Genomic DNA, 26,270 nt, shown 5'->3' with positions numbered 1-26,270 from the left:
ACAGTGGGGAAACTGCAGTTTGCAACTGCAAACATGGGGCAGAAAAGTAACAAGAATAAAGAGTGGACTGTGTAAAAGATAAATAATGTGATAAAAATAATAATAAAATAGAATAGAATAAACTATATACAAGTTTTAGCATATATACAAAAAGTACTGAACTGCAACAAAAAGTATTGAATTGCAAACAGATATTACATGTTATGAATGTCAAATCAGTCTTATTGGTGACAGTAGTGACAAAAACTGATCTTATTCACATTATTCACTTGAAGTACAAGTATAGAAAAGCCGTCGAAATTGAGTCCAATATCAAAATCTTTTCATCTTTCTTTCATCTTTCATTGGATTCCAGAGAATAAACATGGAGACAGTTCAGAGAGGACTTGCCATCAGTCTTCAAGACGAGTAATCTAAGAAGGAACAATATCATTAGTGCTCTCAACGTAAAATGGCAATTCATATAGATATAGTTTAAGTAATCTAAACTTGGAAATGTGAGTTCATTTGACGAGACAGGATGTGTTTTCGTCAACAGATAATGTAACCTACAAAGTTGTTTATATATAACTTACAGTGACATCAGAAGAAGAACTTTAATACTAATGGTCTTTGCACACAATAATACTAATATTAAAATCTGTCAGAAACTATAACTTGTATGTAGTAGCAGTTGTAGTTGCAAACTATATAAATACAAGTTATAGTGATATATGTGTCCTATTTTTTTTAAACTGTGTATTTGGGGAAATGTGGACACGAATAAAAGCAGAAAATGTGTTTCGATCACATTAAGCAGCAGAGTAACTGTGCACGATTCACCACCGAGAGCAGTGGCAGCAAAATTACTGTCTTCAATTAAATGAAATGAATGAGCAAGACATGCATTAGTTGTGATACAGCAAAAAAAAAAAAAAAACTTGTGTCGTGCCTCGCTGACGCCTTCGGGGGTGACAGGAACTAAGAGCCAGTCCCTCTGTAGCCGGGGTGTGATCCTCCAGCAGCCTCCTGCAGCAGCATGGACAGCGATGATGAAAACGTGGAGGAGGTTGTGGAAGGTACAGAACCTCTTCTCTTTAGTGCTATTTACGCGAAAATAATAATAATAAAAAAAAAAATGGACCAAAAACGGAGGACGTTTAACTCTCCCTGTGATTTGAGATGGTGATGTCACTTCTCCACTAAAGTCTCCATGTGTCGGGTTTGTGAGAAGGCCTCGCTCGGCGCCTCTTAGAACCGCGGACTTTATTTCTGGAGAGCATCCGCCTGACAGGCGACCGAGCCCGGCGTGGGTGGCGTCAGTGAGCCGCGGGGGTTATGGAGCGAAGAGAGGAGCGACATTAAATGCTCCAGCCGCGTTTGCTACTCACTTTGTTGGGATAATTAGCTGTTGCAGACGTGGTGTGCTCATACTTTACTGGGATTTTCCTAAAAAGCAACGTGGAGCTATTTATGTTATGTTATGTTGGTTTATTTTTAATGGGAGCAAATTAACAGGCTTCTCTGGAGCTTCGGTATAAAAAAATATTTGTGACCTGGAAAACTCTGGAAAACCCATTTTGCTTTAAGATGAGATGGATAAACTGTCTCTGGGTAATAAAAATGTTACATATATATATAGATATATATATTTAATTCGCTATGTGAAGTTGGGAGCCGGTACGCCGCCATCTTTGTTTAGATTTAAAGAGACAGAATTGAACTTTGGGAATAAATTAAAAGAAACTTATATATTTTTTTGTCACTAAGATGATGTATTGTTACAAGATTCCTTGAGGAGTCTAGATAATGTACTTATCTTTAGAGCAGCAATAAACTACTGATTGGAAACGGCCTGAGGAAGTTCACTGATCAGGCATAACATTATGACCACCTTCCTAATATTGTGAAGCTCTCCCCTGTGCCTCCAAAACAGATGTAGGAAGATTATTGTATTTATCTCTGTACGATCACTAATTCCAAAAATCCCATAAACTAGGATAGTTTCAGTTCATGGTTATTAGCAAACAGTGCTGTTAGTTTGTTTAAAGGTAAAGCTGCCTTATAATCTATCCTATATGGTCTGTGGTAAAGTTTTACCAAGCAGATGGTCCTGATTAACGTTAAATCAGGGATGTACGATAATTTTCCTCAAAAATCCGATAATTTTAAGCCAATTTGTCATTTCTCATCTGGCAACACTGCATAGATACTTGATAATTTTGGGATTTTGGGTGAATTTGGAGGCCACCTTTTCTAGTTGTTCCTGGATCATCAAGGATCATCATTGCTATCGGGTGGTGGGGGGTGTCTGGTCTGGTCTATGTAGGTCCTACATGTCTTAGTAACATCCACACGAATGGATGCTGGGTCCAGAAGTTCCACACCAGAACACTGTAATGTCACAACGTTCAATTAAATTTTATTTGGTCAATGTTACTTACTTAGAAAATTCACATATCTTTTTTTCCCTTGTGCCTGTTTAGGTCCTTTGGATGAAGACGGTCAGCCACATGGTTTCTGCACAGTGACCTACTCGTCCAGCGATCGCTTTGAGGGACACTTCACTCACGGAGAGAAGAATGGAAAGGGGAAGTTCTTCTTCTTTGATGGAAGGTACAACAAATTCTCTACCTGTGTGGAAGCAATTGATTTCAGCTTTATGTACCAAAATATTGGTTGACAAATCTTGAATGTGCAATCTGTCCTTAATCACCAGCCAATAAAAACTTATTCTACTCAAATACACCTTTACGTGCCTTGACATGGTCGAACTTCATTTTAACTTCTCTCATCCCCGCAGTACCTTGGAGGGTTTTTACGTAGACGACGCTCTGCAGGGCCAGGGGGTTTACACATACGAGGACGGGGGGGTCCTCAATGGGACGTACGTGGACGGCGAGCTCAACGGGCCCGCTCAAGAGTTCGACGGGGAGGGCCGCGTGGCGTTCAAGGGCCAGTACAAAGATAACAACCGCTGTGGGGAATGCTGGGTCTACTACCCTGTGAGTCAGCTCAGTGCTTGCTGCGACAAACTGGTTTTATTTACATGCTTCAAAGTAATAATGATAAATGATAGTGACATTCTGCACTTAAAGAGCAAAGCAAATACTTAATGTGGAAGTAATTTGTGTGGACTGTTTTTGCTGACTCTGTGTGTTGTGCTTGTTGGTGTGTACTGTGGTGCATCTAGGACGGGGGCTGTGTGTTTGGGCAGGTGAATGAGGACGGGGAGATGACCGGCGACTCCGTGGCGTACGTCTACCCGGACGGCCGCACGGCTCTTTACGGGACGTTTGTGGACGGCGAGTTAATCGAGGCTCGTGTGGCTACTCTGATCTCCAACCAGGCGGGAAGACCACGCTTCGAAATCACACCCAACAGTGAGTGGTGATGTCTTATTTGTGATGGGAACCTCCAATTAAATGAACTACTGCATATAAATATACAGTAAAATATATACAACTCCATGTTATTCATTCATTCATATTCTTGTACATTTGTACACATGCAAGTATTTCTTTGCTAATTTTATTCTATTTTTTTATTTTATTTATTTTTTATTTGTTTTTATTTCATTTATTTTTCATTTTTTTAATTAAATTAAATTTATTCATTCATATTCTTATACATTTGTACACATGCAAATCTTGTATTGTTTCATTTTTTAAATTTAATTTTGCTTATTCTGTTTTATTTATTTTTATCTTTATTTTTAATTTTTTTAATTTAATTTGTCCATCCATATTCTTATAAAATCTTATAAATCTCGTAAATTCTTTCACTTCTTCTATTTTATTTTATTTATTTATATTTTATTTATTATTAATTTGCTTTTATTTTATTTATTTTTCATTTTTATATTTAATTTAATTTAATTTATTCATCAATATTTTCTTAATTTGCACGCATGCAAATCCTATAAATTCTTTTGCTTATTCTGTTCTATTCTATTTATTTATTTATTTTTTTGCTGTCTTACACCTATTTGTCTTTTTACTTGTGGTTTCCAGGAGTGTTTTCTATTATGTGTAACCGACCTGCTGTGGCCAAGCAGTTTCAGTTAAGCCTATGTTAGCTTCAAGGGTCCATGGATCTATTTAGGACTCTCTGAATTCAGTCACATCTGTTTTTCAAGATGCAAATTAGATCAACAAGGAAACGACTAAAATGTTCTCCTGTGACAGACAGAGTTCACATCCTGGAAACAGCTTTGATCAAAATCAAGATACTTCCATCATATTAACGATGATGTTATCCAGTAAATCAGATAAGTGGGTCCTAAGCCAGATGAAATACTGAACTATGACGGGGCAGCAACACGGAGCAGGAACAAGCTTTCGAGGAGTCAAACAGTATTTGATATTCGGTGGCAGTGCCTTCAAGACTTTAAGGATATTTTCATGTGTTTCCATCCTCCTGGAGTTATGGACATAAACCAGGAATTCAAATTCCAAAAAAACAAAAAAGAAAAGTGTTTGGTTTAGAGGTAAAAAAAAGAAAACTGTGTCTGTTTGTACTAGAATTATACCTTGACATTATGACTTCTGGAAATTGGATTCATGGAGTTCATGTTGTGTCCTCCCTGTACTTGATGGAGAGATACAACCAGACAATAACTATAAATGCCATTATCTCTTTTCAAGGTCCTGTGTATTCGTACGACAAGTCCACATCCTCCTGTATCGCCACCCACACCCTGATGCCGGACCCCTACGAGAGCCAGAGGTAGGTCGACTCCTCACCGACCCCTTACGTGGAGAGATGACGTCCTCCTTCCTGAATTCAGGGCTCAGATTTTTTTTACGAAGCAACACTTCATACTGTACCTCTATTGTCTTCCCGTGTCAGGGTGTTTGTGGCGGACTCTGTGATCCAAGGAGCGGGGCAGGGCCTGTTTGCCAAGACGGACGCCGACGCCGACACAGTGATGGCTTTTTATAACGGAGTACGCATCACACACTCAGAGGTAGGACTGGAGGCCGGCAGTTTCCAGAAGACGGCGTTTTGGTGAGATGGTCTGGCTTTTCCGAGGGGGAAATTTGACCTGTGTCTAAATGAAAAGTCATAATTTTCACCCTCATACTAGGTTGTTGCTGTTCCAAAGAAATTATTTGGGATAAGGTACAGTTTCTGGCTTCCAGCTCAGACCCTGTAGTTCATAGGTCACTGTCCTATTTGTTGGTGTGCATCATGAGTTAACACTGGCCACTCTCTACAGATTACTAGGACACATCTCTAGTGCACAAGTTAAAAATACAGAGCCTCCTCAGAAAAGGAAGTTGCTGAGTCGGAAGGAAATGTCTATTGGTGTGTAGAGCGCTACAGGTTACTAACAGGACCAGACCCAGAAACTGTCCCAGACAGACCGGGACCTACAGTCAAAACTAAAGGTTTATTATTCAAAACTGGGCAGGGCGCTTCTATTTTAACCGGTGCAGCTTTCGGTAAGTGTTAAGTGGATGAGGAAACGTACCACAGACTAATTGCATGAGAGTTAAGGCGTCCGACGTGATAACAGTTTTCGACTTTCTGAATATGCTCCTTGTCCCAGTTTACATGCAACGGAGAAAATCAAATAATTGACGGGAACATGTCCTCCTCCTCCTCCACACTAGGTGGCGATATGTGTCTATTCAGCCTCCTTTCCGGTTGACCTATTACATCTTATAATGAACAAGAGTCGTTCATGTGGCGGACCAACATTTCACACAACAACCACATGGATAATAGTACACCTTTTTTAATCGCGCTACTTCTGGTGCAGATAAGATGGCGCTGTCCCTCAGGTGGTTCTTCTACCGCCTCTGTTTACCTTCTTCTTCCGCGACCGACTTCTTTGGATGTTTTTATTCCGCATCATCTGGGTGTTTTAATTGGATAAGAAGAGCTCAGATTTTAGTCGGAGTATATGCACTTAAGTTGTCCAGTTAAAGTCGTATTAAGGCAATAATTTTTTCACGCGCATGTAAACGTACACGTGACTCAGATAATCAAGTCTGTGCACTCCAGGTGGTAAATCTAACATCTCTACAGACAGATGAGAGAGTTGGAGGCAAGTTAAAGAAAGGTAAAAGAAACTGACGAGTGTTCGGTTGTTAAGAAGCGTTGAGATTTATTACGTGTAAAATCGGTTGAGACTCAACAGAAAAGGGGTAAATTCAAGCTTCTCCTGCCTTTATTTTCTAAAGTTATTATTTGAACATTTACACCTTTTATTTATTTTCCTCTTATTTTGAAGTGCAGCTCACTTTTATTTAGAAAGTGAGAGAACATATTATAGATAATCTGCAGTGATGTAGCTTCAGCTCTGTCTGTAACATGACAATAAATATATGAATTCATTTAATTAGATAGTCAGGTATAGATTACATGTAGATGTTGATGCAACTACTAGGCTGCTTGCATATATATCACACTAAATAAAATAAGATATTATGATTTTAGACGTTTGTTTCAAGAAGTTCTCTCTAACTGGACCTCTTTAACTTTAATTTAGATGAACGTAACTGTATATTCTAACGTGAACTTTCTTCCGTTCAGTGATCGATATGAAAGTTTCATTTGTGCCACTGTGTATCTTCCTCCTCCTCGGTGTTTTTATTTATAATATGTCCACATGGACTCCTCAGGTGGACAGCCGAGACTGGGCGATGAACGGGAACACGATCTCTCTGGACGAAGACACCGTGATTGACGTCCCTCGGCCGTTTGACCAGACGGAGCGGTACTGCGCCACTCTGGGGCACAAGGCGAATCACTCCTTCACCCCCAACTGCAAATACGACCCGTGAGTTCAACGCAGCAGCGAGAGGGAGGAAGTCTTTGTTATGATCTGAGATTAACCAGAAATAGAAACTGTATATACTGGACTTTGACTTCAGGCTGTTAACAAAGGCAAGTTAACAAAATGGGAATTAATATTTTTATTTGGAGAGAGGGGAGTTGGATGTGAGTTAAGATAATTATAATGATCGAAAAATGCAGTATTTAGTATTTTTAAGTAGTATTTATATTAGGTAAATAATTAACAACAGAATAAAATAATAAAAAGTACATTTTCGGACCAATAATAAACATAACATAATTATACTACTAAATATAGTAGTAGTAATGTAAACAAAAACAGAACAAAACAACCAAAAAACTACTAAAAATAGATATGGTAGGACTCTTGTGTTTAAATAAAAATAAATAAATAAAATAAAAATACTTAGTTATATATTTTAATTATAATAAATGTTGTGTTTAACTAGTAGCATTTTCTATAATAAATACTATACCATTATTATTATTATTATTATTGTTATTATTATTAACAATAATAAACCTTGTAACAATATTAATAATGGTAATATTTTTATTTTTATTTTATTTTTTACTAAATAAAACATCAATCTGAAAAGAGACTACTGAAGACTACTGAAATAAAAATGAATAAAATCAATTATTATGATTATTGTTGTATGTTTAAAGAAAGTGAATTAATAAATAATAATAATAATAACAATAAAGGCTCAGTTATTGACATCAGGGGTTAAATTTAAGAAATTGTCTCTTAGTTATAGGATGCACAGCTGCAGTTACAAGACATTTCATCTAAATTACTTCAACATTAATGTATTTTTCGCTGCATTGCGACGCCACCGCGCTTGCGTTTCGTGTCTGAATGAATTTGCTTGTTGTCTCTTGTTGTCCTTTTTGGCTCCGCGCAGGTTTGTCCATCCACGTTTTGGGCCGATCAAGTGCGTCCGAACCCTGAGGGCCGTGCACAAAGACGAGGAGCTGACGGTCGCCTACGGTTACGACCACGAGCCCACGGGGAAAAACGGCCCCGAGGCTCCCGACTGGTACAAGCAGGAGCTGGAGGTGTTCCAGCGGAGACAGGTGGGCCCCACCGGCCACTGAGGAAAAACAGATGAATACCTCTGGACAAAAGAATAACCCCCCTCCATCACCCCCCACCCACCACCACCTGTACCTGTGCTACCCCCCCTTACAAGCCTCCTGGCGCATTTGCACTTGTACTTGAAAGTCCCCGCAGTTTTCAATCCCCCCCCTCCCCAACTTCATGCATATTTAAGAAGTTATACGTTATATGGCATTCGGGCGGACTGCAGCAGCTTGAGAAATACGTTACGAACCGGAGGCCTCGCTCGGGCAAAAGCAACACAAGAACTATGCAAGAAACCAAACGGTGTTAGGAGACATGTCTCTGGGTGGAGGTGTCACGCACTGGCCTCTCCACCCTTACAGAGTTATTCAAACGGGAGTCAAGGGTTACACGTGTACGGTTGGTGCTTATAAATTTAGGATACGATAAAATCCTAACTATTACCATTAGTTTTTAGTTTTCATTATTAGCTGTAAGTAGCAGTTTAAGTTGCAGGACTTTTGCTCATTATTTGTACCGCACACACTACACTACTTACTCTCATTATGTTACACTGACTATTTTATTTATAATATCTGAAGTCGATTGACTACTGTGTTGTTCCCTGAAGTTTATAATGACGATTTGTAACTTGAGGACTCTGGAAAAAATAAATAAATAATGGAAAAGGTCCACCACTCCAGAAGAGACCTGTGAGCTTTGATCCACTTTTCTAACCTAATTATCTGTGTTCTTACGCTCTCAAAAATAAAAGTCCAAGAGAAGGAAAATGAATCCACGCGCCTCATTTGTCTCACAATGGATATAGTTTGTGTTTTTTTTATTTGTTTTTTTAGGACCACTGCTGCTATACTAACCCCATGAACTGGATTTTCTTGGGTCGATACAGTGGAGCAGGTTTAAACTATCTCTGTCCCTACATTTGTTACACCTGTGAAGAGACAGACAACAGATTGTTGTGCACAATTACTAATGCAGAAATACTCCTCAGGTGAAAGATTTCTGTGAAAATAACTTGAAAATGACAAAATATGTAATATTTTATAGGACCGGGGTGTAACATTTAATGACATCTAGATGCCTCGCCAACACACTCATGGATGTAGAACTCCTATTTCTCTAATATTCAGTGCAGAAAATATGTAGTATAGTAAAAGTATAAGGAAATAGACAATTTCAGTGCATTTTACATACAGTTGATGCTTTTACTGTGCGAATTACCTAATGAAGGGACCGTACAGCATTATTCCAAAAATACATTTAGCATTTTTAATGATAAAAAAACAAAACAAATGCAACTTATTTGTAAATGGCATTAACTAATAAGAGGCAGAAGAAAGAATAAAACAGTTACTTAACAATATTTTGAAGAGTACTTATTAATCATGTGCTGTCTACATCAGGTGTTAGTTCAAGATATTTTAGTGTAAACAATGTGATTTTTATGTTAATTTATTGATGTGTTTAATGTTATTATTGACAGATGTCTTTATACCATCCCTACACATACCTAAGATTGTTCTGTGTGTTACTTTACAACCTTTGTACATTCTGACTTTGGTAGATAAAAAAAATATATACTGAATTATTATTACAGTTGATATGTAATCTGTAGTAGCAATCACAACGTTAGAAGGATGACGAGGAGTGATCGCAAATATTCTGTTTATTGTTATTCATTTTTAGAACTGACGTAGCTACAGTCGGCCATAAATACGCCAAAACAACATCCACAAACTTATCTGACAGCCCTCTAGAACGTAACTTAAGAAGTAAGTTAAGGTTTTAACTTCATCAAAAAATACAGCATAAATTAATATTACCTGACACTAAATGTGAACCACACAACACCAGGTTTCTGTGTCTAGATTCTAGTTGTTTCACTTCTTTCTTTGGCAGTTGGGAGATATCTATAAAATAATATATCTCGACTGCTTTTCAAATCTGTTGGTTCAGACAATCGTACAACAGCTCTTCACATTTTTAAAAAAAAAAAAATTATTTTACAATTTAGACGCTGTTAAAACCTATGATTCAAACTAATGCTGCTAATCTCCATGTTCAACCGTCACTTTTTGTCGCTGGGCGACCGTAACCATGGAGACTTCAGCTAACTGTCACGTCACGTTCACACCCTGTATTTGGTTCGACAGAAAACATTTATTTATTGATATATTTTTATATATATGTATATATATTTACTTTTATATATATATATATATATATATATATTTAAAAAAAAAAAAAAAAAAAAGCTCGGTACATTCTAACAGGTGTAGGGGGGCGTGGCTTTGCAGCCTGACAGTCCAAACTCTGGGCAACCAAGAACCCGCCGCTTCCGGTTCACCTGCTGTTGGTCAACCAGGTTAATGGATAAACTTCCCAGCTGCTCATGTGAGCACCGAAACCAGCCTGCAAACCCGGAAGATTCACGCCACCGTGGATAAAAAAAAGTACTGGAATAAAAAAAAAAAACATTTTCAGAGACAGTTCTCGCCAACGGTGCTGATGTACCTGAGAGGGAAATCCAACCAAGCGGTGAACACCATCAGTCCTAGGGTTAGGGTTAGTTAACGTTTTCCCTTCACGGGTTATTTTAAAACTACACGTCGGGGCTGCTGTTGGGAGCTTTTCGGCAGAGATGGACCGACACAGGTACTTTATTTTTAACCAGAAGGGCGTGCTCGTACTCGGCGTCCTCCAGGTGGCCTGTGCGGGTCTTTGCGTGGTCTGCGGCTTCATGGACGCAGTTTTCCGCAGAAACACTCCGCTGAGCACCACCAGGACGCCGGTGTGGGGAGGACTGGTGAGACTCATCCTCTTTTTATTATTATTATTATTATAGTCAGTGGCAGGATAATCAAAACTTTACCTGTTATATTCTACCCACATGACAACCTGAACTCGCTGTAATCTTCAAACAACCTTTACACTTTGGCATAAGGTCAATTATCGTTCATGGAAATAAGTTTCTCGGTGCAAAAGTGGATGTAAAAATGAGTTATTTTATTTATTTAGTTACGTATTTTTGACTAAATTATTTTTTATTAATTGCCACCCTCTTAAAATAATTAAATATTAGGCTTATATTAAATGTATGATATCACCACCTTCCTAAAATAATGGCCTATTTTTTCTGACAAAATTATTTTTACGGTAATATTAAATATCATATGTATTATTGTGTTATTTTAAAATGTTTGGTGTTTTGTGTTTTCTGCAAAACCTAATAATAATGATAAAGAAAGACTTAAAACATTATTTTAAGAGGTTGTCAAACAAAAATAAACTGCATCTAAGTGCTAAATGAGGCAAAACAGTTTCTAAACCACAAATCACTCCACCTTCTTTATTGTTCATTAATTTTACTTACGGGGGTTCCCTGACGCATGATGTTCACCGGGTATAGGGAAGTATGGGGGTACTAAAAATAAATAATAAAATAAATAAATGTACATGTGCACGTAAGAAAGGGAAAAAAACACACAGGAAGTAAATGTTTCATACATGTTAGGTAAATATTGTTCAAATGTTTTGTTTTGTTTTTTTTCATTCATTCAATTATTCACCAGCTAGTGGTTTTTAACACTCAGTCTCCTGAAGGTTTTGTCAGTAAGACTTCATTAAATGTCTAGTAATACTGATCAGACTCTGGCTGGTGAGTGACTCATAACATCCTGTTGGAACTGGCCTTTGTCCTGTCTCAGCCTACCGCTCCTCCGTCTCATTTCATTCCATTTTCACTTTCTTTCTTTCTTTCTTTCTTTCTTTCTTTCTTTCTTTCCTTTTTAGATCATGGCCTGTCCGGGCATTTTGGCGCTGTTTGCCTCTCAATGGAAAAAATCAAAACTGGTAAGTGTGATGATGGCCGAATGATCCTTTTTTATCGTTATACTCCCCCATGGTCGGATGAAAAATTGTTAGACGCCCTTTGGCCTCCATTGTGCTGGACGCTCTGCTGACTTACTGCCCTCTGAATATGGATGATGTCACCAACTTTTCACACTTTACTCTTCATTGACGTTGAAACGACAGAGGAAAAAATACAACATACCTACACAGCGTTTTCTGGTTTTATCACAGACAAACTCTATTTATTGCAAAAACGCTCACTAAGAAATTAGTTTGTAAAGTTTAGAGACCATTTCCCATGTTGATCCACCTGAAACTAATATAAGAGGGAATGTGTAGGAAGCACTGATCCCTGTGGAACCCCATAACCCGACCCCCTTCACTCTGCCATTCAGCCAGTCGTCTACACATTTTTTGAAGTTTAAGTATCTCAAATTTGTACTTGAATGGATGTAGTTGGCTCCGGTCCGACCATCCCTGACTCTAAAGTGAAGCCTTCAAAATGAATATTCTGAATAAATGCTTGTCAGTGGAACATGTTACCAACATCAGTTCAGTAGTACTCTCCATTAAAGACCGTTTGGTAGATTCATTTTGTGTTTGGGTGTTTGGGTCGTGGTTCAGTCCTGCATCCTCAGTCCCTATCTTGTACCCGAACCAGGTTCTGTATCCTCATCCCGCCCCTTCCCTTCCCTGGACCTAGCGTAACGAAACATCCCTAATGATGTGCCACATACTGTCTACTGCTGTTGGCTAGGCTAGTTAGCTCTTGTTGGTTTCTAGCTGGACGTTTTTTCAGTTAGACTCGGCTTCTAAATGTGTTTTGTCTGTGATCTTGGCACAAGCGATTGTAATGTGTGTATCCTGTGTCGTAATGAATGGTAATCTCCATTGCGTCTGTCTGCAGGTGAGTGTGGCGGTTGTGGCTGCGTTGGTTTCCTGTCTGACCACAGTGGTCGTAGCAGGCTACTCGTGTTTGACGCTCACCTACGGAGAGGAGAATAAAGAAGTCTTCCACCACCACGACAGTCCTGAAGTGGTAACTACCAAAACACTCACAGGCGCACACAAGCCACACAGTTTATTCATTGAATAATTATACGGATAATAATACGGATGAAAATAATAATAATAATAATTATATGGATCTCTGGCTTGTTCAGTTTAATTCAGATCACTTTATTTGTCCCCAGGGGTTAATTTAAAAGGGCACGAGTAGCTGAAAATGCACAAATTCGCAATCTATAGACATATAAAGACAAAAAAAAAGCACACAGTACGGCATAAAACTACATTTCATTTAAAATATATATATATATCCAAGAACTTTCCCAGAAGTAATGGTTCTTTCATTGCATTGCACTGATTTGTGTTTCTGCAGCATGGTGAGCAGTGGGGAAAATGTTTTTGATTATGGAAAAGTGCTGATTGCATGCAATTTTTTTTTAAATTGATAATCTATTCATGTTTTGCTTCTTATTTAGTCTTTCTGAAAGTGAAAAAGCAAATTACGAAAATATATACAGACCAAATAACACATACGCATTTGTTCTCATTTCTAAGTCCGTCTATGTTTGTGATTCTCACCAGTGGAGGAGTTAATGGGTGTTTAGGCTTCTGCATTAATTTGACTCCGTAGCCCAGAAATGTAACTATGCTTTGAAGTGACGCCACCACATGAGCTGTGATTGGTCTGCTTGGTAGTAGCGTGTTTACACTTTTGCATTTCTGGCTGCTTTTCCATCTTCACAATTATCAAATTGATGGTTTTGGACATTGAGGAAAGGTTAAATGAGGAGGTTCAGAGAAAAAAACGTGTGAAATTTCACCAAAACCTTCGGTTGCCATTACAGAAAGTTAGGCAGGAAGTAGAAACAAAAATTAATCCGACTAGTGTTGTTGCTACAGAGTGAGCCAGACTGATGAGGGCACAAGTATAAATGGCTCACACCAATGTAAGCTACGTACTTAGGTAACGGCGTCTATTGCTATTTAATTCCACATAGAAATGTGCAAAAACCTAAATATTGTAATAATCTGGTAAATGAAACCCCTACATTTCCAAAAATCTCTCAAACGTTCTCATGAGGTGGTTTTTCCAGACGTATTGATATAAAAGTGTATCAGGGGGTCATGTCACCAGTTCTTCTGAAGTCTCATGTGACGAGAATTTAAGAGAATTATGGGATATCATGGGACAAGACTTTACGAGAGTCACAGCTCATTTGCAAAACACCTTTCAATGGAATCACGTACAAATTTCATCAATATCACTTTTATTTTGCAACAAAAAAAACGTAATAGAAACAGAGCTTATGTCCCACGGTACCTTAAATGAGCCTTGAAGTTTTAATTTTAACTTATTTTAGTTTTAATTCTCCGGTCACGGCTGCTCATATTGTACTAAATGGACTCGTGTTGCATTTCATTTCCTCATCTTGGCACATGTTTGATTTATTATTCGTAATTCTGACACAACGCGGTGATAATAACGTCTTCCGTCCGTCTCGTCTGCGCAGACGTTTGTCCTTCATAGGATGGTGAAAGGGGCCAATGCCACCATCCTGCTCAGCTGCAGCATCAGCTTTGTCCTCTCGTCTCTCATTGCCTACGTGGGCTGCCGTAGTCTTCCTCTCTGCGCCTGCTACGACACCCGGACCGGTCTGGTAGGAGCAACATAGTCTATTAACGGCTTTAAAGCAGCTTAAACGTTGGTTTATATATGGAATACTGTTCATGTTTGATCCAAGAGTGAATGAATACATAAATAAATAAATACGGGTATTTATAAAGAAACTAAGGCTACAAATGTATAGTTCAGTTAATAAATCAAAAGATCTTTTTTATTTATTTCTTAGTTATCTACGTACGCTAGCAGGTGCAAAACCTTCCCCGGCTTTTTATTTTAGCTAGAAACTTGTGGTAGATTAAAGCTGTGTGAACTTATAAGAGCATTTCAGACTTCACTCTTCATTATCTTATTATTCATTTTCATGTTTAAAAACCTACTTTGACAGACGAGACCTATTGGATTCAACATGTGTGGTGTATTTTTATGGCTTTGGAGATGTGAGCTAAATGTAAAATGAGTTTGACAGATAATAGATTTGGTCTGAGTTTATAATCTAAATCCAGCAAAGAGCAGGACTGGTTGTTGTTGACAGACCACTACAGGTTTAACATTCGTTTTAAAAGTGTTTTTTGTGTGTGTGTTGCAGGAGACCCTCGTTCCTCAGTATGATACTGGGGACACTGAGATGGTGTGTACATGGCAAGGTAGGATCTAATGTTTACATGTTCTAAAACTAACGAGTAGAAATTAAGAGAGAGATTTAAAAATAAGGCTCCATGGAGACTCATAGAATAGATTACAACATTTCAAAAGGTGTGTGCTCACATTATGGACGGAGACTTAGCACCAGTGTCACCATGCATCAGTGTTATCTACTAAATGAGGCTGAATATTATTGCAGACCTGTCGTCATATTTACTAAATACACCGATCAGCCACAACATTAAAACCACTGACAGGAGAAGTGAATAACATTTGAACCATCTTCTGACAATTCAGTGTTCTACTGGGAAACTTTTGGACATGACATTGATGTTACTTAGACATGTGGCACCCAACCTAGATCAAACCAGACACCCCCCACCTCCATAACACCCCCCCCCCCCCCCCCCAACAGGATGCAGCCTGACACACACACACACACGCTTTAGGAAGAACTCAAACAAACATGAAAAACAGCACAAGGTGTTGACCTGACGTCCAAATTCTCTAGATCCCAAACTGATCAAGTGTCTGTGGGATGATCCACAGAGGCTCCTCCTCTCAGCCCATAGGACCCAAAGACCCCCCCACTAAAAACATTCTGTTGCCAGACACAGACATACAATGAAGGTGGTCATAGCGTTATGTCTGATTAGCGTATTTGCTGAAGAACTTCAGAAATTGGTTCCATATTTTCAGATATTGCTTTGTCTTTTAATGTACATACTATTCTTCTCGGCTCTTTATTGCATTGCTTTTTTTGTTATTTTTTCTGTAATCTCTTGACCACTAGCTCATAATCCAGATGTGGTGGTGACTGTCGCCTTAGCAGTCATGTGACGTAGCTCTCCTTTGTGTCCAGCAGGGGGCGACGACAGACTCTTCAACTCCCCGGCTCATCTGACTGACGGCGGCACCGCTGAGGAAGAGGAGGCCTCCTCCAAACTGCCTCCGTACAGCAGACTGACCTGAAACACATCCACGGCACAGAGGCTGGTTCTTAATGTTCCTGTTTGTGGACGATTCTATGCAATCACGGGAAATATCTTCACGCAGTTCTTTCTGTGAACGGACAGAGAAGGGATCCCAAGGCATATGAATCTCGAGTGTTTGTGATCAGACCAAGCACTTTTGGACTATGACGCCGTCCTATTTGCTCTCATTTCTGTTGCTAGTTGCTGAAACTGTGCCAAACTTGAATATGTGTACGTGGCTGAAATAATTGATTCCCCGTGTGCGGTGCGAGAGTGAATTTTGTTCTGAGCTCATACATTTTTATGTGTATTTAATAAATAAAACTGACTGGACTGAAGAAAGAATATTTAAAGAAAGAGTGACTGCATATATATATATATATTTTTTTTTTTGTTGAAATGTTCAGGGTAGTTTATTGCAGGTTACACATGACAAAACCACTGCAAGCATCTTCCCTTCATCACTCATCCCCAGTAGTTTCATTATTCTCATTCACGTACAAGAGCAGTGTTGGTTGATTGTGGCTTTAGTGAACGAAAATAATAATAATAAAAAAAAAATAATAAGGCAAAATGAAATTACAAAGGACACTTTGAGAACAGGATAAAGCAGCAACCAAATCTAGAACAATAACACACCCACACAATGTCTTGTCTTCTGCTGCGTTGCTGACAGGGCCACAGAGACGCTCGGGACGTCTCCTGCTTCCCGTGTGCATAGCCTCTGAACAGTTAGTCCTGAGAGAAGGCCGTTTGGTTTGATAGTCTGCGTCCTCTACGAAGACGTAACGCGGTGGCGGTGATCAGCAGATGGAGCCACAGGACCAGCTGTGGTCACGGCAAACGTATCCAAAAGCACTAAAAGGCCCACGACTGCAAACTAACCTGATATGGATGACAGTCGAAGTGGGGGGGGGGGGCTGCCGCGGTTTTAAAAGATTATATTGTACAACGGTGCAAGACATGCTGAATATTGTATCACGGGCTTGACATACAGCGTAGCTAGTGAGAGAAGGCATCCATGTACGTGAGGGGAGGCCTGGGCGAGCACTACGACGCCTTTACTCTTTATCAGACGTATGTGTTTTCACTGCTTAAAATCGCTAACCTACACGTTACTTTACTTCTGTTTAGTGGCGAACAAAGACTATCCCTTTTCTGATCTTCCTCCTATTGTTAAAGGTTCCCTTTTGAGTCCTTCAGCAGATCCCTGGTGCATTCTCCCCATCGCTAAGTGCAAAGTATTAGCGGCCGCATGCTAAAACACTGAGCTAAAACAAAGCTGTCACCTCATTTAAAGCTGCGGTAATTTTATTTTATTTATTTATTTACTTTTTTTGGCCACTTGGGGGAAGTATTTAAATTATATTTAAAGAAGGGCGGCGTGTGAACCAGCCGAAGTGAAGCCAAAATAGTTTGTTTTAGTTTGGCCCAAGTTAAATCCACTAACATGGAGGAGGTGGAGCTTATGACCTATACTGCAGACAGACACCAGGGGGAGCTCTAGTTGCTTTGGCTTCACTGTAGAGGAGCTGTACGTCTTTACTTACAGTCTCCCAAAAGAGGAGCATTTAAATTAATGCTCCTTTTGAACCCATGTACCTCAGAATAATGCTGCCACATCATTATGCTCATCATTCATGAGGAAATTCTTATTTTTCTCACGCTGTCAGAGCTTCTTTGTGACTTTGTGGTTGATCTCTTACTGCTCCTTTAACTAGCGCTCAACCCCTCATGAAAACCTGACCTGAATGTCTTTCGTCTGAGCTTATGTTCACTGTTCACTGGAAATGAGAAATGCACTTAATATACAAACTTAAACCCTGCGATACCACATTAAACCTCGTCACTATGGTTGATGGTTGTGCCCTTTTTCACCTATAGCAAAACTAATCGTTGCTGGATGACGTAAAATTAAAAAAAAAAATTTAAAAAAAGGCACCCTGTGGAGTTTCTGTGGAGTTTAAATTACGTCTACGCTCTTTTTCTTGGACTAATAAGTGGTTTAGACTTGTAGTAGCGTATTCCGCTTTAGTGGATCTACCTTGAGGACCCCCACGATAATACTCTTTTTGGTTATTATTTCTGTTTTCCTCCTTCAGGTTCAAACTCAAAAGGCTGAATAGATTTTCTCGCTGTAGAGTCACAACTACAGCGTCAGAGAATTTACCGAACTAGGCAGAGGGAACGTTTGACATCATTACCCAGACTGCATTGCGACGTAAACAACAGCGGCGACCTACGAGTGAAATTATATTTTCAAATTTTAGAAAAACGAAGGGATCGAGGATATTTTCTAAGAATTACACATCTAGTTAAAGTCGGGGTTAATGGGTTTCCCACAACACCTTCCAGGAGATGTTTCACAATAAGAGCATTATTGAGAAATGAAACAGTAGTTGCCTCATAATTTAAGATGCAGAAGTTTGTATTAACAGCGTCATGCAGTAACTTTGAACAGTGCAACCGGCAGCGAGATTTCTTAATAAAATACGGTAAATTACTCTTGTGAAACAGATGTAATGTAAAACAAAAAACTGTTATTATTTATTGGTTTAAAGGAAAAAAACTCCACAGGCCGTCTTTAATTAGAGCTGCATTTAAAGGAGGCAGAAAAAAAATCACATTTTATTTAATGGGGAAATTACGTTCTTTTAATGTCTGTGATGCTGTTCTATGTAACTTTCATCGTTCTTTTATTGAAAGAATTTTAACCTTTTCCTTTATCTGCTGGTTCAATGGGCCGTCCGAGCAGATCTTTATTAAACTACTTATTAAACTTAATCTATAATTTGCCCAATCTTTTATTCTTTCTCATATTAAGCTTTTAAACACAGACCTCACTCATTTTAGATGAAACAATTTTTAAGGCTTTAACTATTTATTTGTTGAATCTATTTATTTATTTATTGGATTTTTACATCTGATTATTATTGATCCTAACGAGCACCGACTTTGTGATCGATCATTTTATTTTATTTATGGGCCCATGCACTTATTGTGTCCTTGCCTTCTTTGTTTATTTCATTGATTGATTGACTGTATATGAGATGCAGGTGGAAAGGCTGCAAATGAATTGCCCTGTTGGGATAAATAAAGTTGTCTGAATCTGAATCACATTCGAACATGAGTCCATCTCCACAACCTTAACCCGAACCCCAAACGAAAAGTCACGTATGCTACTCCGTTATGAAGCGTCCTGTTATTTTGTCCACCTCCTTCGAGGACTTTAGTTGTTCTTAAAAGGACACAAACTATTTAAGGAATCTGTATTTTTGGCCACGTTCTCTGAAACATTCCCAAGGAGCAACAAACATTGTAAAACAGTACCCATAACCATTTAAAAATCACTCATGAGCACAAGCAGTGAAAAGATGTATCCTCGTCCCTGCGTTCCTCTGATCGTGAAGCCAGATCCGTTTTGTCTTTTTTTTTTTTTTTTTTGTGTTGTTGACTTCCACTCTTCCCTCCGCCCACACCAGCCCCCGAGGAGCATCGGGCTGAAGTCGTCTACCTTCCTCCCTTGACGTTCTCCTCCTCTCAGCAGCTGCTGCAGCTCCAGCTCCTGCCCCCGTCCGCCCCGTCCTCCCGTCCCCGGTTCAGGTTGACGGCGCCGCCCCCCGACGCCTCGGGCGGCTGGCTGAGCACCAGGGGCTTCTGAGACTTCAGCTTGTGGGCCACCGTCATAAAAATAGCCTCCACGTGGTCACTGTTTCCATAGTTCCCCTCCCCTTGGCTGTTGGGGTTCTTTGCGGACGTCTCGAACAGCGGCATGGAGTGGGCGTCCGCAAACTGTTGCGCCACGTCCGTGCCCACTTGGACGGAGTCCTGGAGGTCGCACTTGTTCCCCACGAGGATCCGGGGCACCTCCGTGCCCAAGGCGTGCTGCTTGCACTCTTCTATCCAGGCGGGGAGGCTGCGGAAGCTGGTGGCGTTGGTGACGTCGTAGACGAAGACGACGGCGTGCACGTTGCGGTAGTAGTGCTGCACCATGGATTTCCTGAAGCGCTCCTGGCCGGCAGTGTCCCACAGCTGGATCTGTGGGGGAGGATGAAGTGGATGAGTGGAAATAAAATCACAACCAACACACTGCTCTAGTTAGAAGTAGTCAAAGGGTGATGTTATGCCTCCGTGCAGCTGTCAATCAGAAGGTAATTAAAGCGTTGAGATGCATTTTTTGCGCACAATGTGATTTATTAACAAGAAATATGTTGAACAACTGAGCAAATTTCATACCAAACACAGTCAGTTAAAATGGAGAAATATAGACTGCTGCTGAATCTATCCATAGAGAGACTCTTGTGTTATTAACTATTTTTTTCGTTATGATATAATCTTTTAATATACCGTCATATAGGTGTATTTTATTACACAGTGTTCAATGTAGCACATCTAAACACACATCAACTTTGACTGCGTCACTGTGAGGTGTGGTGAAGATGGAAAGGCCAGAAAAATGAAGAACGAGACGACTTGTGCCAAGAAAAAGGTGACGTGTCGGTTGTTTGGGGTTTTTGTTAAGGCGACCAGACGTCCCTGATTTCTGGACATTCGCAAAAATGTCCCCAATTTTAGCTTTTTATGATTGAGGAAAAAAATGTTGCGCGCAGACTATAGTTATTACGGTAGCCGGTCGCACTGGTATTGACATTACACAGAAGTTTAAATATGAATAAATATGTATGTTGATGTATATAATTTGTTTCTTCATCTGAATAACATTTAATAATTTTTTTTTTATCTCCGAGCTGTAAATGTCCCCAAATTTCCACATCATTAGTCAGTGTTAACACGGGACCATGCAAACCTGTTTTACTACTAGTGTGTGATTATTCTACAATATTTACTCATCATCACAGTAAAATATCTAAATTTTCAGTAACTATATTCAGTATGTTCTTTAACCAGTAGATGTATGAAAAAAAAAGAACCGTGACACCGTCAGAATTTTGAAAAATACCATGATTTTTTTTCCATTTTTTTCCGTCATACTTCCCAGCCGTGAATAAGACCCTACCAGGTTAGACTCAGCTGCCGGCTTTAGTAACTGTGACGACTTCTTTTCAAGTCACAGAAGTCAAACTTTCAGTGAAGTTCATTTCCTTCTGTACATGAATCCTAATCTCACATCAACATGAGCAAAACCTCTGGAAGAAGTCAGCTTAATGTTTTCCACGGAAAAAGGAAGGGTAAATGTCAGCAATGAAGTACCAACTCGTGAATTGATTGCAATTGGTGTGAAATTTGCTCAGTTATTCAATAGACAACGATCAAGCGTAACATTATGACCATCTTCCTAATATTGTGTAGGTCTCCCTTGCGCCTCCAGAACAGTTGTGACTCATCAGAGAACGGACACGGCCTTTCTGAGGATCCTATGGGTTGAGGGGAGGATCCCACAGATACTCGATCAGTTTGGGAAAGCAGGTCAACAAGTGTGCCTAAACCTCTTTTGTGTGTGTGTGTGTGTGTGTGTGTGTGTGTGTGTCAGGCTGCATCCTGCTGGTGATCATTGTCATTGCCATGTGATGGGGGGGGGGGGCACCTGGTCTGGTCGAACGAATGAACGAATGAATGCCAGGTCCAAAAGTTTCCCAGCAGAAAACTGAATTGTCACCAGACGGTTTAAATGTTATTGACTTCTACTGTCAGTGGTCATAATGTTGTGGCTGATCGGTGTAATCGTGCAAAATGTCAAAAGCTACTTTGTTTTATCACTTGTGTGGTTAAGCCTGTGTTTTTAGGGCCTAAATTAATCTAAACTGTTGTGAATTTCTCATAGAGGGGAATAAAGTGTCTCTCTATATAAACTTAATCATCAGGGTCAATAGTCGATGGGTCAAAAATGTGGGTCAAGCAGCACCGACATTCCCATGAGCAAGGCATTTTACACACAATACCACCAAAATCGACGTGTTGCATCGCATTGAGAGTTGCTTTTCACTGTGCACACCTTGATTTTCTCGCCGTCAATCTCGACCAGCCTCTCCCTGAAGTCCACCCCGATCGTGGCCTCGGTCTTGTCGGGGAACTTGCCGGCGCAGAAGCGGTAGGTCAGGCACGTCTTCCCGACCCCGGAGTCCCCGATCACGATGATCTTGAAGATGCGGGTCCTCGGAGGAGGGAGGTTCACGCTCGCAAGGGAGCCCGAGAATTCAGCCGGAGACCCGGTCTCCGCCATAATGAAACCGAGGTGACGATCAGCAGCGGCTCCGGTAGTCGGTCCCAGTCAGCTGCAGCTTGGAACCAATAATTATAATAATTATAATAAAAAAAAAATAATGACCTAAGGGAGGACAGCTACCGCTCTCAGTCCAGATCGGTTTGACCTGTTTTCTGGAGAGTGTTTTCATACGCATCGACGCTCCGATATTGTCAATATATATACGCACAGTGCGTCCAGATCGAAGCATGCGCATCCCTGTAAACGCTCCCAGTCCGGTGCTGATGTGTCATGCGCAGAAGAGTTCGACTCTGAGAACCGATGAGTCGGAGCGAATCGGAAGAGCCGATTCCCATCCAGTGAGAGCCGACTCCCCAATGTCTTCTTAGTAATTCTTTAATGTCAATCTATTGTCTCACAAAGCTATAATTTGGTTTAAAATAATAATAATAATAATAATAATAATAATAATGAAAATAAATTGCATTTAAAGAAGAAGATGAGGTAGGAATGATAAGTACAAAACAAAGTTTAATATATGAAGGTCTAAGAGACAATATCATTCCATCATCTTTTTGAATATATTGCATGTTTCTTTTTTCTACTTTTTTATTTATCTTTTTCTTTTGAATATATATATTCGAAATAAATAAAGCTCGATCGATCATTTTATGTTTAAACCACGTGATTTCTATTATTGTTCTGATTTTTTTTCTTGTCATCTCATCACAGACAAACCTTTAAAAAAAATATATTTTTTTAAAATGAGTCTATGCTCTGTACTAACACCAATTACTGGCTCTATTGGTCTGTGTAGGGCGTTTATTTGATTGCAGTGTTTTGTCCATTGGTTTGCACAATTTAAGTTTTATTGAAACGTGAAACAAAAGTAATAATGTCACAGAATAACTGGACAAAACGAGACAATTATTATGCTTTTCATAAAAAAACACTTGAATGAAAAAGGTTTTATCAACACACACACAAACCACTACGTCCACTAGGGACCTCTGTGTTGTATTGTCGTTTATTATTACCACCTAATACACGCATTTTGTCTGTTATTTTTTGTTCCTATCAGCATTTCTGCTGCACCAACATTTAATTTTGATGTGAATCTGAATGTCTGACTAAAGTCCACTAAATAAAGAGTCGACTCTTCTTTGGGAGCCGTGTCAAAAGAGCCCACTTTCAGAAAAGAGGCGAACTTCCCATCACTACAATGGCTCAGCTGTGAAGCCACGTACAATGTTGTCTAAAGGAAGTCTCTTCTCGCGAGATTCCGTTTCGTGCGGCGTTCACAGTCCCGTGGGAAGTTATGTAAAAATCGCACCTCAAACCGTTCAGTCCAACCACCACTATTGACTACTGAATGTTGTGTTCGTGTTTCCCGGTAAATCTTACACTGTTAATGTGAATCTAGACTGTAAATAAAGATGGACGATGTCTGTCGGACGACTCTTAATAAACACAAATAAAATGAAAGATAAAATAAAATATAAGTAATATCCAGTCAAATAAAATAGAAAATAGTTTTTCTATTTTTGTCAGCTCCTGGGTCTCATATCTTTTGTTTCGCTACAAAGTCCGGTCAAAAATTATGAACTGATGGTTGTTATGAATTGTTATTTGTTGTTTGTTATTTGAGTGAACAAATTTGGTATCCAGTTGACTCATTACACAGAGACAGGAGAAATTACATCAAAAAGCATCAAAAAACAAAACAGAAGTGAGGTACAATATATAAAAATAATGAATAAAATTTACATACATATATATAAACAGTATACAAAGTGTAAGTAAAATATACAGAGATATATATAACAATATACAAAATATTATGAAAGCAATATATACAGTATATATGTAATGCAATAAAATGGATATGAAGATGTGTGGTGATATAATTATAGTGTAAAACATACTCAAGATGAAGATTCAAGAAAACTTTATTGATCCCACGGGGAAATTATTTTGTCCTTTTAAAGAGAGAAATACATGTATGAACAAGACATAAAAATAAAATAAAATAAAATAAAATAAACCACTCACTGATCAGAAAACCAGTCATCAGTCCAAATTCTGCTGGTAATGAGTTTCCTTTTCAGTTTTAATAATATCATGCAGTAAATGCTCTTTCACTGTTTGCATTGGGAAGTCGGGTGACTAGAAATTTAGCAGCTGTGGAAATTTAAACTGTGCAATCATTTAAAAGACACATGAGCAAACACGCTCCACTTTTCAGCTTCCTCCCTCTTCGTGCACACAGCTTGAAGAGCTTCTATGTAGTGATGTGCATACGTACACTCAACTTCAACTAAATCAACTTACAAGCGGTAAAACTCTTTTCTGACTCTGAGTCTTTTCACAGCGTGACTGGATTTACTCAAGCTCTGCTGTACATTTCTAAATATTTAACCTTTACTTTACAAATGCAACTGATATTTAACCTTCTGCTCTTTTGAACGTTTAGAAACATCTTGTTAGAGTTGAAGAAACTTGACACAACTTTACAACAGGCAAAAAGAGTGAGAACTCACAGGTGACTGGGCTGATTTTGTGCTTTGATGGAGCGAATAACAAATATGTATATAAGACAATTACATAGACAGAAAGAAGTGACATGTTTGTGTTCTACTCCACATTTCATGCAATAAACAATCTGTTCAGCTGTAAAAAGGAAGTTGTTTTATACACCTTTGCTTGTAGTTTTTTTTTTTTACCAACATGACCATAACATGAATGGCCGTAGGGCATTAAATCCCATTTAAGTCATTAATATCTCCAGAAGTATTTCATTTTGACCACTCTCACAACCCTCCAGAGGACAAACCGTTACAGAAAATGAATAAATTCCATGTGGACTACAGCAATAAATACTGCTACAGCCACAGGAAATCATTCCTACAACTCCTCACTTTGAGCGTCAGACACTAATTAGTTGGTTGGATAAATTCCTTCTTGTGCAGATTGTGCAATAACTCATGTTCACTTTCTTATCATATACTTGTACATTTTATATTTCTTTATATATTTATTGGACCCTCTGTGAAATACACCCTATTCAATCGAAACACGTGTTCACTTGTACTTGCACATATTAGTTTTTTATACATATCTTTTTGACATTGATGTGTGTATTCTTATCCTGATTGTCTACTTAATTTGCATATTCTTATGGCCCACATAGCTCTTTGTTCTGAACACTGGTACACTTTGAGTAGGAGCTGCTGTAACGAAAAGTCAGTAAAGTAATTCTGATTCACATTCTGAATGAACACATTCAGTTACTGTAGGTCACACTCTGCGTCACTTACAGTAACTGCATGAGAACATGTTTGAAAATAATTTGAGGTGCATTCATTAAGTATTTTTAACTGCATATATTTTACTTCTGGTACTTAGTTCTTGTCTCAGGAATGACTTTGTCATGGTTTATGTAAAAGCAGATGTTACATACTGGTCTCTATAGCCGCTCACTGCTGCCCCCCCAGAGGCCAGAACTAAAACAAACCTTATTTCTTCTAAAAATTTGAGCTGTTTCTAGAGACCTCAGTGCTGCTGGAGTTTAAAAATCACCATTTTCGGATTTACAAATGGTTTGATGGACAAAATGAGACACATGAAGACATTATCTTGAGTTTTAGAAAAAGTAAAATGCGTTAAGGCTCTTATAAAAGTAATTATGAAATGTCCTCATCAAATTGCACAACGCCGAAAAATACTACTCTCTGACATTTGAAGGGCAAACGTGGGCTCTAAATCTAGAGAAATCTAAATTCCTTGCCCATTTTTCATTACTGCTAGCTTCAGCTTCTGCCTTAATTTGAATAATATATCGAATGTATTGAATAACATGCCAGATATTCACCAACACCACCAACAGGAGGATGTCTTCATTTCTATCTGCAAATCTTTCCCTCTTTTGAAACTCGTTACTATTTTGCACAACTTTTTTTTTTTTGCCATGCACTAGAAAAGCCAGAACACTGTGCTAAGGTCATTGTTCCCTGTCCATGTATTCCATTTGAATGCAATGAAACTCAGCTTCTTCCAAGTTTTTAAACAACATTTCTTCCATGGCTTGTAGCAGAAAACTGAGGTGTGTTTAGAAGCAAATCTAAACAATCTCTG

General features: G+C 39.0%; 3 protein-coding genes across 4 annotated transcripts; 2 read left to right on the top strand and 1 right to left on the bottom strand.

Annotated features, from left to right (window-relative positions):
* The first annotated feature begins 927 nt into the window (after positions 1–927).
* On the top strand, positions 928–8,643 carry setd7 (SET domain containing 7, histone lysine methyltransferase). The gene is made up of 8 exons (XM_047585929.1): positions 928–1,058; positions 2,466–2,595; positions 2,783–2,984; positions 3,173–3,362; positions 4,626–4,707; positions 4,831–4,948; positions 6,612–6,769; positions 7,695–8,643. Exons 1-8 carry the CDS (start codon positions 1,019–1,021, stop codon positions 7,885–7,887), a joined length of 1,113 nt encoding a protein of 370 aa, XP_047441885.1. The 5' UTR covers positions 928–1,018; the 3' UTR covers positions 7,888–8,643.
* A 1,565-nt stretch (positions 8,644–10,208) lies between these two features.
* zgc:113425 (uncharacterized protein LOC541425 homolog) lies at positions 10,209–16,540 on the top strand. 2 transcript variants are annotated; one of them, XM_047585763.1, is made up of 6 exons: positions 10,209–10,679; positions 11,666–11,725; positions 12,633–12,764; positions 14,245–14,391; positions 14,944–15,001; positions 15,865–16,540. In XM_047585763.1, the coding sequence occupies exons 1-6, from the start codon at positions 10,515–10,517 to the stop codon at positions 15,969–15,971; spliced, it is 669 nt and encodes a 222-aa protein (XP_047441719.1). In that variant the 5' UTR covers positions 10,209–10,514; the 3' UTR covers positions 15,972–16,540. The 2 variants fall into 2 exon arrangements, with proteins under 2 accessions (XP_047441719.1, XP_047441718.1); XM_047585762.1 differs by having other exon boundaries at positions 10,211–10,679; positions 15,862–16,540.
* Positions 16,356–22,407, bottom strand: rab33ba (RAB33B, member RAS oncogene family a). Its single transcript, XM_047585761.1, has 2 exons — positions 21,927–22,407; positions 16,356–20,011 (listed from the first exon to the last, which is right to left on the bottom strand). The coding sequence occupies exons 1-2, from the start codon at positions 22,152–22,154 to the stop codon at positions 19,514–19,516; spliced, it is 726 nt and encodes a 241-aa protein (XP_047441717.1). The 5' UTR covers positions 22,155–22,407; the 3' UTR covers positions 16,356–19,513.
* Between the last annotated feature and the right edge of the window lie 3,863 nt (positions 22,408–26,270).

Source organism: Mugil cephalus, chromosome 5 (assembly GCF_022458985.1).
Source record: "Mugil cephalus isolate CIBA_MC_2020 chromosome 5, CIBA_Mcephalus_1.1, whole genome shotgun sequence".
NCBI lineage: Eukaryota > Metazoa > Chordata > Actinopteri > Mugiliformes > Mugilidae > Mugil > Mugil cephalus.
This window is presented reverse-complemented; position numbering and strand designations above follow the sequence as displayed.